The sequence below is a fragment of the Miniopterus natalensis genome, chromosome 8 (genome assembly GCF_054644295.1).
Source record: "Miniopterus natalensis isolate mMinNat1 chromosome 8, mMinNat1.hap1, whole genome shotgun sequence".
Lineage (NCBI taxonomy): Eukaryota > Metazoa > Chordata > Mammalia > Chiroptera > Miniopteridae > Miniopterus > Miniopterus natalensis.
The window spans coordinates 14,348,448-14,364,448 of NC_142088.1; the positions used below are offsets into that span (position 1 = coordinate 14,348,448).

General features: G+C 35.6%; 1 protein-coding gene across 1 annotated transcript in view; it reads left to right on the forward strand.

The window, feature by feature from the left end:
- Positions 1-16,001, forward strand: part of ABCA12 (ATP binding cassette subfamily A member 12) — a 156,737-nt gene that overhangs the window by 86,200 nt on the left and 54,536 nt on the right. Inside the window, exons 12-21 of the mRNA XM_016196895.2 lie at positions 1,102-1,358; positions 1,451-1,563; positions 2,785-2,909; positions 4,572-4,745; positions 6,621-6,785; positions 7,112-7,322; positions 8,334-8,473; positions 10,240-10,359; positions 13,551-13,641; positions 15,763-15,942. Coding sequence (XP_016052381.2) covers positions 1,102-1,358; positions 1,451-1,563; positions 2,785-2,909; positions 4,572-4,745; positions 6,621-6,785; positions 7,112-7,322; positions 8,334-8,473; positions 10,240-10,359; positions 13,551-13,641; positions 15,763-15,942 — 1,576 coding nt within the window. The remainder of the gene's footprint in view (positions 1-1,101; positions 1,359-1,450; positions 1,564-2,784; positions 2,910-4,571; positions 4,746-6,620; positions 6,786-7,111; positions 7,323-8,333; positions 8,474-10,239; positions 10,360-13,550; positions 13,642-15,762; positions 15,943-16,001) is intronic.

Genomic DNA, 16,001 nt, shown 5'->3' on the forward strand with positions numbered 1-16,001 from the left:
TTGTGGTATAACACACAAAACAAAATTTAGCACCTTACCCATTTTTAACGGTACAGTTCAGTCTTGTTAAATGCCTCTACATCATTGCACGACCGTCTCCAGAACTCTTTTCATCTTGCAAAACTGAAACTTTACCCATTAAACAACAACTCCACACCCCTCTCTCCCTCCAGTCCCTGGAAACCCACAATTCCACTTTCTGTCACTGAATTTTACTACTCTAGGTAACTTATGTAAGTAGGGTCATCTGTAGATATCTTTTGGGGACTGCCTTACTTCCCTTGGCATAATGTCCTCAAGGCTCATCCATGTTGTACCATGTGTCAGAATGTCTTTCTTTTTCAAGGCTGAATAATATTCCACTGTATGTATATACCACATGGTCTTTATCCATCCATCTGTAAATGGACACTTGGGTTGCTTCCAGTTCTTGGCTATTGTGAATAACACTGTCATGAACAAATGGCTGTTCAAAATTCAACTTTCAATGTGTTGGGGTACATACACAGAGTAGATTGCGTGATAATTCTTTTTAATTTTTTGAGGAACCACCATATTGTTTTCCGTAGTGACTGCATTACTTTTCCTTCCCACAAACAGCGCACAATGTTCTACTTTCTCCATATCCTTGCCAACACTTGTTATTTTCTGTTTTTGTTTTGTTTTGGGGTATTTTAAAAAAATAGTAGCCATTCTAACAGGTGTGAGGAAGAAAGCCTTTTTTAAAGTTCCCAACCAAAATTGCTTAGCTATCTTCCCTTACCCATGATTTAAAATGTAAACTAAAATATAAAATTTGTTTAAGTATTTGTGATTTAAATGTATAAAGCGAAACATCTTTTTAAACTGTGATTCTACAAGATATGAATACAGTTGGGAAAGATAGGTCTGATAGGTTCCAATTTTATAAAATTCTTAAAAGAACAATAAACTACATGATAGAAAATAGTGCTTTGTGGAAAACCTGTTGCTAAATGCCAACTAACCAAACACATGTAACATTTTTTTGAAGTAAATCCATTTTGGTTGCTTGCTTTCAACTACGAAGTGTTTAGAATAAAGTAACTGATCTATTTGTCACTCCTTCCCCCTTCTGGAAAGGTGTCTCAGCTTCGAAACTTGACCGAACTTCTTTGTGAGCCTGAAACTTTCAGTTCTGTGGAAAAAATGTGCCGGCTCTCTAATGTGAACTTCAGAAACCTGTGCGAAGAGAGCGCGTTTCACGTGCAGCTCCTCGAGGCCGCAGAGCTCGGCGCCGAAATAGCCACGAGCTTACTGTACCGCAACGACATCCTCTCTAAAAATCTGAAGGATTTGCTAACCGGGGACCCAATCAAAATTAATCTAAATATGGATCAGTAAGTTTTGCCATTGTCTTCCTTGGTGAAATCCCTTCTCAAATTGTTGAAATGCCCAGTCCAATTTCTTCTTCGGTTCTCTTCTGCTCCAGGTTTCTAGAACAGGTGTTGCAGATGAATTACTTGGAAAACATTACCCGATTAATACCGGCCATAGAAGCCACCCTGCATGTCAACAACAGTGCAGACGCTTCTGAAACCCCAGGTGTGTCCCCACCCACGTTTCAAATGCTGTCTTATTACAATGCATGTGATCCTCACCCTGCAGTTTAAGAGAGGTTTTTTTGAAGTTCCCCACAAAACCTGCTTTGTAACTGATCTTTCCCATCAGAAACCTGAAGCTTTCAAATATGGTAACTCATCTAAAGGAAAAACACAGAAATCTAGCAGAGAACGAAACAGGGAAATGTGATTTCACAGTGGAAAGGCCTTCAAACATTTAACTAGTTAGACCATTTATTTACCTTTTGTTTCTCTGATATGTTAAAGTGCATTAGATAGTCTGTTGAGAAAGCTAGGATGAAATTTATTTACTTCCGTGAGAATAATATGATTTAAAAAATAAAATAGATGCACTGCTCTCTACAGAAATCTCAATTCAGAACCTCCTGTTAGTATTCTGAGCACGGGGCATCATGCAATACGTTTCTCCTTTGCATAATACCTCAATACTGAAAAGAAAGGCATTCAGAATTCTGGACAACAGGCAGCCACAGCATTGGAAGGGCACTACATCCAAAAATAAAGACAGTGTATTTGCATGAGGGGTGCTTCATAGAGAAGTTGAAAGGGATTTGCAGAAGGGAGATCACCACCTGCCAAAGTAAAGTCAAAATATTATGCATTAAATGACCCAGATATGAAATAATTATAATCGCTGTCCTAAAAAGGTTTGAAGTTAAACACATTCTATTTAAAAGTGAGGTAATGATTGTGAAAACCCTTTATAAACTGTAGCATGCTGGGCAAAGTTAAGGGAAAACGCACTGCGCCCTGAGGCCTTGTGTTGTGGATGTAACAAACCTGGCCCTAAGTTGACAATATCATATGATTTGAGGTTAAAAAGTATTTTGAACTTGTCTGATGTTTTAAATCAAATGGAGAGATATATATTTAGTGCATTATGTAATCAGAGTCTCTGAGGAAACCACATTTTCTTGGATTGAACCTTGAGTTGTAGACATCTATGGAATGCAGAGCAATCTGTTCCCTTAGGTTAAGGATCTCATAATAGGAGCAAGTCTAAATCAGGTAGAAATACATCCCAAAGATGCAAAGCTTGCCAAAACTTTGAGAAATCTCTTCCTGACACAAGGCATATATGTTGAATATATGTTTTAGTCTAAAAGGCTTTTCTGTGTTAGTACGACTGAAAAGAATTACATTGCAATCAACATATGAGTTTTTTCTTTTTTTTCCTTTGCAGGGCAGTTAATCGAAATGTTTAAAAATGTTGAAGAGCTGAAAGAAGAGCTGAGGAGAATGACAGGAATGTCCAATAGGAGTATCGACAATTTGCTGGCCACCCCCATCCCTGATAACAGAGCCGAGGTGGGGTGGGATGTGTCTGTACTTACATCCAGTCGTTAAAAGTCTAAGTAGTATTTAATATATGTTGAACACTTACCCATAAAATACTGAGTAGTTGAATGCAAATCTGGTGAATTTTCCATGCAAGTGATAAAATTGGACGCCCAAGTCTTAAGTGAAGATAAAAGAAACATCCTGAAGCAAGAATATTATCACTCTCTGTTCCTTTCCCTCTGGTTTTCCCTTCCTTCCTCTTGCCTCCTTGTTCCTCTCCTTTTCTTTGGCCCCTCCCCCGCAATGATTTTCTTAAATAACGGTGCCATCAGTTCTTTATATTCCCTATCACAATCACATTATGGGAGGTAAATTTGCATCATAAATTTCTATTATCATGATATCAAAGTAAAGTTTCAGTAATCTACTTAGGGGACAAAAACAGAGAGATTTTATAATTTGTTTAAACTAAAATGAAAATAAAATGAAAATTTTTACTTTTTAAAAATCCCAAGACAAGACACGGGATATAATGTAGACATGGTCAAAGGAAGTTTGTGTATGTTTGTGGGTGCAGTAAAGATTTTGTTGGTGTGACAGTGAATAATGTCCTTTCCTAATAGCCTGAGAATAGGGGTTTCCACTTGAAACCTCTCATCTTTTATTCTTTTTTCAAGTCCATTGTCTAGAAGTGTTCATAGAGATTTTCTAAAAGAGCTGCAGAACTTAAGGCCTCATCTATTCAAATCTTACGTGTAACATAGTGTGTCATTTCTAAGCCCAGCCCAGCCGTTCTCCAATATTGGCTCATCTTTTTTAAAAAGCCTTTAAGGCCGCCTTTGGAAAACATTTGTTTACTTGTGTCATGTTAATTTGTTCCCCAATACAAAAATTAAAACTGCTTGGCCTTCACTTTTTCCCTCCTGTTCAAGCAAATAATATTCATTCATCTTTTCCCTTTGATCTCACCTTTTGCTCATTTGATCCTAAGATCTAATTTCGTCAATCACGTTTTTGGCTTCTAAAGACCAGCTTCATTTTAATAAACTAAAGCATGTACATGGAGAGCATAATTGTTATTACTTTCAAAAGGAAAGAGGAAAAGTTTCTATAACCTGGAATTTCATGAGCTTTTCTCTTTATTTCATCTTGGTGACAATAGAGTTGACGTCTTAGTTCTCACATTCATACCTCACTTTTCACACCAATGTTACTGTCCATGCTGATTCATGTCATTGTGAGATTCTGGGCTTTTTTCATTGCCTTTCATCTCTGAACCCAAGAGTTCATTGTACAAGATTGTAACTTTGAACGATTATAAATTAAAAGGCAATTTGGATAAGCTAAGGTTAAGTTTTAAAGGCAGCATGAGTCTTAAACTAGTATTTTTCCCAAACTTACTCCAAAACAGTTATTTTCATTGGTGCCATGATTCACCCAGGTGTTCAAGCAAGAAATCACCATAGACCCCTCTCTGTCCCTTTTGCATCTCATTCCTGAATCTTTCCCGTGAACTGTGGGCTTGCTGTAGTTTTATTGAAAGTAATCAGTACTTTAAAGAAGTATTTGATTTTGAGGATGATGTCATATTTTTTAACAAAGCTAAGAGTATAGGAAAAACTTCTCAAAATGGACAGGTGGCTCTCAGAGGATTCACAGCTAAACTATTTTTCTTCCTCTAACTTGCAGATTATTTCTCGTGTGTTCTGGTTGCATTCTTGTGATGCTAATAGGACCAATCCCAAACTGGAAGAGGCGATGAAGGAACTCTGCAGCCTTCCCCTTCCAGAGAGATCCCGTCAGTCTTACCTCATCGGACTTACTCTTCTGCATTACTTAGACATTTACAACTTCACATACAAGGCAAGTGGCTGTTGAGGAAATGTTATATTCATACTTTAGCATAAAAATATTTGATTACACATGTATGCTTTCTGATACTGTAAGGAATGAACTCCATTTATATTGCTTGTGAAATTATAGCTTTATTTTAGAGTGAAATGGGGCCTTAGAGATCATATGTGGCAAATTTGCACATTTATAGATGAGAGAATGAATATTATTACCTCATTAACTCTCAGTTTGTGTATCCAAGACCAGGAATTAAATTTAGTATATACTATGTTAATGTGTAAAGTACGAATGCTATGATAATTTTTTACAGTGAATAAGCATATGAAGTGATATTATTAATTTTGTCCATCTAAATTTTTAACCCTTATTTTATAAAGCGTCTGTAGAGAAGATATCAAACCAAACATTTCTTGTTGAGTCTAGTAATTAAACATGTGCATTTGACAAGCTGAAGACCATACCTAATCCTTTTAGGTATTGCAAACAAAAATAATGGAAAATTTCTCATCATTAGTCAATTTATTTTAAACCAATGTAGGAGTGCCTAGACTTTTGATTCTAATTTAGAAAAATCTGATGGCAGTTAGTAGCTGTGCTATGGAGGCAGCTATGTCTTCATGATATTGTTCCAACTAAACCTTGTGCTCATAATGGTGGTTATTTCTTCTTTGGACGTGCCAAGAGCTTTCCCTCCTGATGGACCTCCCATGTTTACCTCTCGGTCTATACCCTTCCTCTCCTTATTGCTTCTATAGTCTGTTCTCTCTCTTCTTTGGAGTTTAATCTTGGAAAGGCCGCCTTTGATTTCTTAGCTAAACTCTCTCTACCTCCTCATAGTCCCAGCCTTTTGTATGTTGACTTATTTGATATCTGTTCCTCCTCTTAGACCAAGGCTCTCTTAGTGGAGGAAGGATGCCAATTTGTGCACCACTGTATAGCCATCACCTTGCCCAGTGCTGGAAACATAGCAGACATTCAATTAATGTTCACTGAATAAATAAATGAATGAGAGGATTAAATGACTTGAAAATTTTAAAATATTTTCAGGTTGTTTTTTTTTTTTCTGCAGCAGAAACGCATTATGGGATTATGATTAAGCCTGATAAATCAAGTGAGGTTTTGGCAGAGTTTTTCTGCTTTTGAGGAGCACATTATATGATTTTGGGGCAATAGTATACATGAAGAATTGTGTAACTGATATTTACCTTTCTGACTGTCAAAATCATTTATTTTTGGTAACTTTATTGAGGTATTATTATTATGTCCTAAAATTCACTCAAGGATAAAATTCACTGATTTTTTAGTAAATGTGAAAATTGTGTGCTTATTACCTCAATCTAATTTTAAAACATTTCCATCAATCCAAAAAGAAACCTGTGTCCACCTGCAGTTACTTCCCATTCTGACCTCTAGCCCAGCAACCTCTACTCTATTTTCTGTCTTTATAGATTTGCCATTTTTAGACCTTTTATATAAATTGAATCATATAATATGTGGCCTTTGTGTCTGGCTTTTTAAATTTAGTATAATGTTTTTGAATTTCATGCATATTGCAACATATGTCAGTATCTCATTTTTTTTTTAAATTGCCAAATAGTATTCCAGTTTAAGGAGATCTATTTTATCCATTCACTTGGATTGTTTCCACTTGTTAGCTATGACAAGCAACTTTGCTATGGACATTCAAAGCTTTATGTGGACATATGTTTTCATTTCTCCCTGGTAAATACCTAGGAATGGAGTTTCTGGGTTGTGTGATATATTTATGTTTAACCATTTAATAAACTTCCAAAATTGTTTTCCAATTTTAATATTCTCGCCAACAGTGTGTGAAGGTGCCGGTTTCTCCACATAGATCATTTATTTTGATCCTGTTTCTGTTAGGTGTTTTTCCCCAGGGAAGATCAAAAGCCAGTGGAAAAGATGATGGAGCTCTTCATAAAGCTGAAAGGCATTCTCAGTCAGCTGGCTTCTGGCACGCGGCCGCTGCTCAGCAAAATGAGCTCCCTGAAAAAAATGCACCTGCCCAGAAGTGTCCCCTTAACGCAGGTAGGAAAGCCACCCAGTGAGGTTCTCACTGGAAGATCCCTCTTGTCATATTAACTTTGATTTGAGATTAGTTATAACACATTGTTACAAATAAAGTACATTGCAAAAAAATCTCCTGCAGGAAAGCTCTTCTACTCTGGCAAAATTTTTTGCCACTTAAATTGCTGAAGTTTAACATTCTGCATTTCCACTTGGGATACACGTTTTAAAGGAATTGTGGAAACTATAAGAATACTCTACGTATGATCAGGTTTTCTCTCTGTGTCGTTTTCAGTAACATTTGTAGCTCATATAATGTTCATAAATCGTGGGTTTTGCTCTCGCAGGCGATGTACAGAAGCAACCGGATAAGCACAAGCCCAGGATCCTTTAGTACCATCTCCCAAGCATTGTGCTCCCAAGGAATTACCACCGAGTACCTGATCGCCTTGCTGCCCTCCTCCCAGAGGCAAAAAGGCAACCGCACCAAAGATTTTTTGACTTATAAATTAAGTAAAGAGGAAATTGCTGAAAAATATGGAATTCCCACACAGACCAGTGAGTATACTTCAAAATCAGCATGGCAAAGGCACCTAACAGCATTGCCTACTATATCTTAGCCTTTTATAATAAAGGATTAATCTTCTCCAAGTATAAAAATAGAAAACACTTATACATCACTTACCGCATGTTAAGCATGTTATGTATGTTAACTCATTCGATCTTCACAGCAGCCCTATAAGGTGTGCGTGACTATATCCCCATCTTAGTAAGGGGACAGGAGGCACAGAAAGACTAAGGAATCTGGCCACAGTCACCCAACTTGGAAGTATCAGAGTTGTGATTTGAGCCCAGGCAAAGTCTAGCCACTTAACCACAACACTAAGAATTTGTCAGTCATAATTACACCTTCCTTGCCAATAGATAACATAAAAACACACCTTAAATCTGCTCAGCTCATATTTTTTCTTAACATTCTAAAATATTACATTAATGTAACATTCTAAAATTAGAGATTTGCATCAGCGTAGAGGAGTTCCATGAATGCAGCAGAACTATGAACATTTAATGGCACATCAAAGTCGTTTACTTGATCTACCAATTTTGAGAAGCAAAACACGACCAGCAGAGCTCTTCCAAATAATATATAGATGTTTAGTATAGCAATGGGTTGGACACATTTATTCATCTTTTTATTCATTCAACAAACATTTGTTAGACAGCTCTTATGTGTCTGGTACATTTCGAAGTAACATATATATATATTTTTAATTAAGTGCTGGTGAGGTGAATCTGCTGGAAGCAGTTTTGAAATGTGATTTTCAACCTTGCTAACTCCTCTTGGCAAAATGCCATCACTTCTTATGGGCTTGTTTATTGGATTAGACTTTTACACGTAAAAAAGATTTGTTACTATGCTTTCTAACTTTGATGTCAGATGCCTCACATCTGTTAATAGTGCTAAGGCATATATTTTTGGGTGTGATAACAATAATCTGTGTCAATTTACCTTCAGGAAATAGATTTGCAGAACACATACTAAAATGTTTTATGTCCCCTTCTTCCCAGCACCATTTTGCTTCTCCCTTTATAAAGACATCATCAACATGCCTGCTGGACCTGTGATCTGGGCTTTCTTGAAACCTATGCTGTTGGGGAAGATTTTGTATGCACCGTACACTCCAGTCACAAAGGCAATAATGGAAAAGGTTTGGCCATTAGAAATCAAGCTTCTATCTTGCATATTAAAATGATCTTTAAAGAAGCCGACTTCCAAACTTACTCTAGCTGACTCAGCTTTCTTTATATCTTACCTACTATTACCTTTGGCCTTCTGAAACGTTAATAAGTCTCTACTTCTGGTCTGAATATGTGTAAACAGTGTAGATTGTGTGGTAGCTCGTTGAAGAGAATGAACCATGTTGATGCTTCAGAGTGAGGTTAGTTAAAGGAAGGCCTCTGATTTTTCAATTTATCTCCCAGAGCAGAATTTTTTTCTACAACTCCAACTTTCAAAATATGTGAAAAGAATGGCACTAGAAAAAATAATATTGAACCATTATATAACTAACTTAAACAAAAACAATCCCTAAATTATAGATTCTTGACTTCATATTTGGTTGTACAATTTAACATCTTATATAAAAGATAGAATGTTGAGAAAGGCAATATTATTAATGGACTATACTTCTCTGTCTAATTTCATCATAATGGCATTTCCCTCTCACTTTCAAAATTGGCTTTAATGATTTGAATTATAAATAATACTTTAAAACTGATAGAATAAAAGTTAAAAAAATATTTTACCATTACTTGTTATTAAATTATAGTTTATGTGAATGTAACATTGTTTTTAGGTCTATAAAAATGGACATGAGGGCGTCACTGATTTCTAGAATGTTCTTTGTTTTTATTGTATTGTGTTTTAATACCTTATTAGCGGTACTGACTACACATTTCTACTTAATTTTGCATAAATGCAGTCATTGCATGCTTATTGTCTTATTTTCTTTCCCTTTTGCTTGGCTCTCACTTCCTCTTTTCATTCCCCCTTATTCTGCTCTTCCTTCCACGTAAACTAATGAATGTTAGCATTCAAGAATGTGCCTTTCTATGATTTATGCACATCTCTTTCATCCTTTATAAATTATTAAACCACCTATACATTCATATGCAGAATTCTTTGGTCATTGTTTGCATTTTTTAAATTAGGTTGCATTATAATATTTCACTCATACAACAATACCTAGTGGAAATTCTTCCAACCCAATGGGGATAGTCTAATTCATTCTTTTTGAAGACTGAAAAATTTTCATACCATAGAATTTACTCAGCCAATCCTCAATTGTTAGGAATTCATTTTAAAATTAATTAATTAGTTAATTAACTAATTTTGTTGGGCATTCATTCTAATTCGAGGGTTTACTTTTGATTTTTGCTAACGTAAATAGTGTGGCAAAAAAGACTCTTGTGCATATGACTTTAGGCAATGGTATTTCTATTTCAGTGAGATGAATGTTCAAGATTGAAAGATTAAAGGGCATTGTATTTTATTTTAATGACTAATGTCAGATTGCTTTCCCAAAAAGCCTGTAACATCCATTTCCACCAGCAATATATGAGTGTATCCTCTTATATTCTTGAACTTTACTGTTTCTTTAGCAGTAAATTTAAGTGTATCGTTTGTAAAATGAATAACTTGTGAGAGCTGCAGAAAACACGCTTTCATTTTGGCTATAATTCTGTTGTGGACATGAAGCAATCCTAAATTTTCCAGAATTTTTATAAGTGATCTTGACCCTATAAAAGCTGCCATTTAAAAATTTGGACCATGTGGGAATTTCTGGCAATATATATTTTTTACCTTTTAGAAGCATTCCTTAAAATTATGTAACAAAACAACCAAGAGACCTTTTTGAAATCTAGGAAAAATACTAATAAAACAGATCTGGTTTTTTTTTTTTTTTTCTTTAAGTCTAATGTAACTCTGAGGCAGCTGGCAGAATTAAGAGAAAAATCTCAAGAGTGGATGGATCAGTCACCACTTTTCATGAATTCTTTCCACCTGTTAAACCAGACGATTCCAATGCTCCAGGTAAGAGATGGTGTGTCATGTCACTCACTTTCTACAACTTACGGTTCTTTGAGATTTTAATCACCTTCTTTACGGGAATGGAGACAGGGACTTAGTACCCATATTCAACAGATTAAAATTGCTTCTCCTCGGAGAGTGGGTCTGCGACAGGATAACAGATCTGTCACTCATGTTCATAATCATCCTCACCTCTTGTATCACTGCTTTTCTGTAATTCAGAGATAAGCCATCTTACAAGTTGACCTTGAGACATGGCTAGTGATGTAAATCTGTTTTCCAAAGATAAAACACTATAAAATCTAGCTAAAATATGGCTACTTGTTTCTCTTTAAATTATGCTTTGCTATTTTAACAGAAGCAGATTTCCTAAAATACTAATGCACTGGAGAAGAATGTTAAATTGGAGAGTTCTTTGGCTAAAACATATGACACTCTAAAGATTTGACAATGCAACTCAAATACAGTGCATACTGGCTGAAAAGTGTAATTTGCTGTTCTTGTGAGAGATGCAGGATGTTTTTAAGATGATGCAAATAATATGGGGAAGTGTTTCTGTCACACACAGAGCTATTGATAATTAAAGATCAAGCATCAGAGTTAGATCAGTTATCAAGTGGAAAAGAGAAAATTGGCAGAAATGAGGACAACACAGGAGCTTCAAGAAAGAATGGCTTGTCTGCCAGATAATTCAGAGAGGCCCTTGGAAAAGTGATGGAGCCCTAAAATATATTTTTAAATGCTTTTTTTTAAATAATCATGTTGAAGAAGTTAAAGATAGAATAAAGGATTTGAATCATACAACTTTGTCAGAAAAATTATACCCTAAACATGCTTTACTCAGTCTTTGTTTTTATTAACAATTAGCATCATTATAATTACAACTTGATATTTATTACAAATAATACAATAAATTTCTAAAACAGATATTTAATATATTTAATTAATATACAACAAACTTTTCATCAAACATCTTCCCCACAATTACTACTAAATTTGACTCTAATTACAAGCACATTTATTTTTTATTTTAAAAAAATATGTTTTGATTGATTTCAGTGAGAGGAAGGGAGAGGGAGAGAGAGAGAGAAACATCAATGATGAGAGAGTCATTGATCGGCTGACTCCTGCATGACCCTTACTGGGGATCAAGCCCACAACCTGGTGACCAAGAATCGAACTGTGATCTCCTGGTTCATGGGTCAATGCTCAATCACTGGGCCATGCTGGCCAGGCTAAGCACATTAATTTAAGGGACTGTTTCAGTGAATCTAGGATAACAGAGGCTACTTAGTACTTTATTGACATATGTGGAAGATTGCTTGTTTTTCCTAAAACTTCTTTCTGTGAACAGATAAGAAACCTACACATAATGTTTCATTAAGGAAAGTTTTCTTAACTAAAGTACAAATTAACAGATGACATGATCTATGCATAATAATTCCAAAGTGTAGTCATTTACTAAGAAGAAATTCTACTACCCTGTCTATAAAGGGATCACCTAATGAAAATATCTTTGGTCTCTTCTTAACCCAAATAAATCATTATTCTTAATTATTGAGGAAAAACTTATTTCTGTAAATGTGCACAGAATTTGAAGTCTCACACTTTTAGCACAAGGTCTGGCTTTGCCATTGTTGAAACCTTAGGTCAATGCCTTAAATTACTTGATCTGAAGTTTATGAATCTCTAAAATGGGTATATTGATAACCACTGCACAGACTTATGAGGAGCACATGTGTGGAAGCATTTAAACATAGTATTAGATATCACAGAGAGTAATGATTGTAAAAGGAGTGATGGGGTAATGGACATAGGTTCGATGGGTCATCTCTGAATTGTAACTAACACAGTGCTTTGCTTATTAGTAATGCTCTGTTTCAGAAAAATCCATGATACACAAGTTACTTCCTGGTAAATAGTTAGATTTCACAGGACTCAGGTTATCACGGTATATAGCTGTGTGATAGCCCTCAGTCTGCATGCTACCTGCTACTCTCAGACCCCTCAGTGACTATGACTTTAGTGAATTAATTCTATTATAGATGTATGCTTTATTAATACATGTTATTCTTAATCTTTTATCTCCATGATAACCAAACAGAAGGTATTGTTAAGAAGGACTAAGTAAGTGGTACTGAGCTGTCCTCTAAAGGGACAGTCAACTTAAGCCAAACTCACCTAAAAACTAGGCCATGAATTTACACATAAGATAAATAAACATTTCTTTAATCAAGTTGAAATCTCTCCCTTCAGCTTTCCCCTTGGACCTTATTGTGTGTCCTTAGGGGAATTTACACACTTTCTTGGCCCTAGCTTTGCCCTGTATTAACTGTGGATAATAACAGCACTGACCGCAAGGTGGTACTGGGAACTGAGAAAATCAAGGTAAACTATTAGGCAGCGCCCAGCACATAGTAAGGCCTCAGTGAATATTTTACCTAGTAGTACTTCTATAATGATAGAAGTTATATCTCCTAATTTGGAAGTTAGCTATATAATCCTTTATATTTTAAAACACTTATGTTTTATTTTAAAATTTTTAGTCTTTCAATGGATGTATTTTAAAGTTTTATTATCAGTTTATTTTTCCATATTCACTTAGCTGCTCTTATTAGAGTATAAAACAATATTATAATACTTTACATTTGACTATTCTGATGAGTCATTCATCCCTACTTCACAGAAAAGTAGCCAGAAGCTGGGAAAGGCTGAACGCTGGCTGAAAGCTTCACAGCTAGGAAGTAGTAGAATTAATATACAAATGAGTTGTGATGTCAAATTCCATGTAGACATCCCAGCTTCTAAAAAACTAGTTTTGTTTGTTTCAGTTCAACAAAAATTCAACTATGAACCATCACAATTTTGTATGCCATATGTTAAAAACAAATGCTATAATAGCTATGGGGAAAAAAGATTGCTAAATTGAATATAATGTCCTAATGTTGATAATTATGGTCATATCTGGCCATGTTAGCATGCTGACCAATTTGAGTCTATAGAAAAGCAGGTCATTACTGCTCACATATCTTCTCTTTCTTTCTCAAGAATTTCTATGTTGAGGCTTCACAACATGGTGCATTGATAATGTTCAGTGGTGGTTACTTCATTTCACGGTGGGTGTTATTAGAGAGATGATGACTACGCATGTTTTCTTTTTGTACTAAAACTGATTCCCTGTTATTATTTGTTAGAATACACTAAGGAATCCTTTTGTGCAAGTTTTTATAAAATTCTCCGTGGGACTTGATGCCGTTGAACTATTGAAACAGATAGATGAACTCGGTGAGTCCATATTCACAAAACTTTTACTAATTGGTCACGTCAGAAATGTGAGAACCATTGTCCCATGTGAGATCTTTTCCTTTTGTCTTGTATTTGGTTTTCAGCTAGTTTTTCTAAGAAATGTAAAATCCTGGACACATATCCATCATCTTCCCCAATTGTTGTACAATTACAAGTAGTAACGACTATTTGGATACCCAGGGACTCTGTTAGTTTCAATAATTATTAGATGACATAGTCCATGCAAGTACAGCTTTTCCTAAAATCACAGATAGGTTGGTGGGTTGCTAAAAGTAAGACGACACTTTATTTTTTTGGCAGCTTAATGAAAAACAAGTCCTTAAGGACCAAGATGAAATGGCTTATCTCTGCCTACATTTAACACTTTATCTCCACTGGCCTCAGGATCACTTTGACTAACCCAGAATGTACCTGGGAGAGGTTATAGAGTTGACAAGAGCAAAACAAAGGCAGTGCAGAGACTCAAAAGAAAATAAACCTGAATCAGTAGTCAGGTTGGATCCTCTCACGGTCATTTAAAAGGAACAGGCCAAAGAAGATGAGAGGAAACCATCTGAACTCATGCATCTTCTCTGCCATGAGGCATCTAAGCCAGGCTGCCTGGCTCACTGTTGCTAGGCAACCGTGGGCATGAAGAAGGGAGGGAGGGCATCGGAACCTGGCAGCGCAAGAGCAAATGCCCCTCCTCCCTGGAGCTGCAGGGACAGAGAACCTTAGGTTACAGACCAATGGGGAGGAATTATGCCTACATTTGTATTGTACTGTGTATATATATATATAATTGTATACTTTTTGATATCCAGCCCAGTCTGATTAAAGAAAGATACTAGTGGATTTATTCTCTAAAAGTATAATTTGGGTAAGGGACCAAAATATCAAAAATGTACTACAAAGTTCTTATATAAATTTTATCATTTCTAACTTTAGATATAGGATGGGATTCTCAGAATTTAGTCAAGGCTAAAATGAATATAGCAATTGATGTTTGTATAGTTGTATATGTTGTATCTGTATCGAAGGCGCTGTATAGTTTGAATTTGGGGATCGCTGACCCTCATAGCTCTTCTTTGATTCTGTCCACCCGCATTTTAAAAGAATCCTTGGTGTTGTGTTGATTTCCAGTGGCCACTGGAGGCCACTGTTCAACCACAAGTTTACCCCTCCCCCACCAACATCTGTATCAAGCAAAACATTTCACTTTAAATTCTAATGAGAAATTCATTTAAGATGTCACCCTCTGTGAGAAATTTAGTCTTATATTGGACAATGCAAGAGACCCGTTTGGGTTCTATGAGGAGGAACTTATGATATTCACAGCCTTCTCAGTATTCATGATGATCAAGTTAGTGAAAATTTAATTGGCCAAGTGATTTATTAACTTGCAATTTCATATTTGCCCTTGGTCTCAGTTGATTTCCTCATAAGAAGTCATGAAATTGAAGAGCAATTAGATTCTCTTTTTTCCAGAGTAATTACATGAAATCTTGATCATTTTATCTAGATTAATACAGATATCAATAGAGATAACCCACATAGGTTTTAAATCAGACAATATTAGAAAGTTGTGTGTGGCATAGATTCTCAGTCTCCTAAGAATGATTCTGTAGAACAACTTATTGAATGATGTAGTTTATTTGTTCTACACACTCTGCATCGACTTCTTTTCGTTTAAATTATTACATTCCCATTCCCTGAACAAAGCAGCCATTACTGTTTGTTCGAAACTTTCATCTCCAGTTTATGGTTTTCTTTCTAACGACGTGTAGATAGGTTTTTAAAAAATTATTCACATTTAGTCATTGGTTAATTAAGTTGTAGCAGAATACACTTTTAAATTAGCTTGTCTTGTTCTTTGAACTTGTGTTTACTGCATTTGTAATTGAATGTTCTCCTCAATGAACATTTGTATAACTGGACACATTTTCCTGAAAGTAGAGTACTAGATACGATTAGAGTAAAGGCTACAACTTTCTATTATTTATAGTCTAGTTTAATGTACACTTACCACATCATTATTTTGTCTCAGCACCGCTAGGAGAAACAACAGTATAATACGTCATAACATGCTTTCTGTCTGTCTGTTTTGCTTTGTTTCTTCAGATATTCTAAGGCTGAAATTAGAGAACAGCATTGACCTCGTCGATCAACTCAACACACTATCTTCCCTGACAGTAAATATTTCCTCCTGTGTATTATATGACCGTATTCAGGCAGCGGAAAGTGTAGATGAAATGGAGAGAGAGGCTGCAAGACTCTATAAAAGCAATGAACTCTTCGGAAGTAAGTGTTATTTGACTGGAGTTTGAGCTTCTTTCTCTTTGTACTAAAATTGGCCAAAT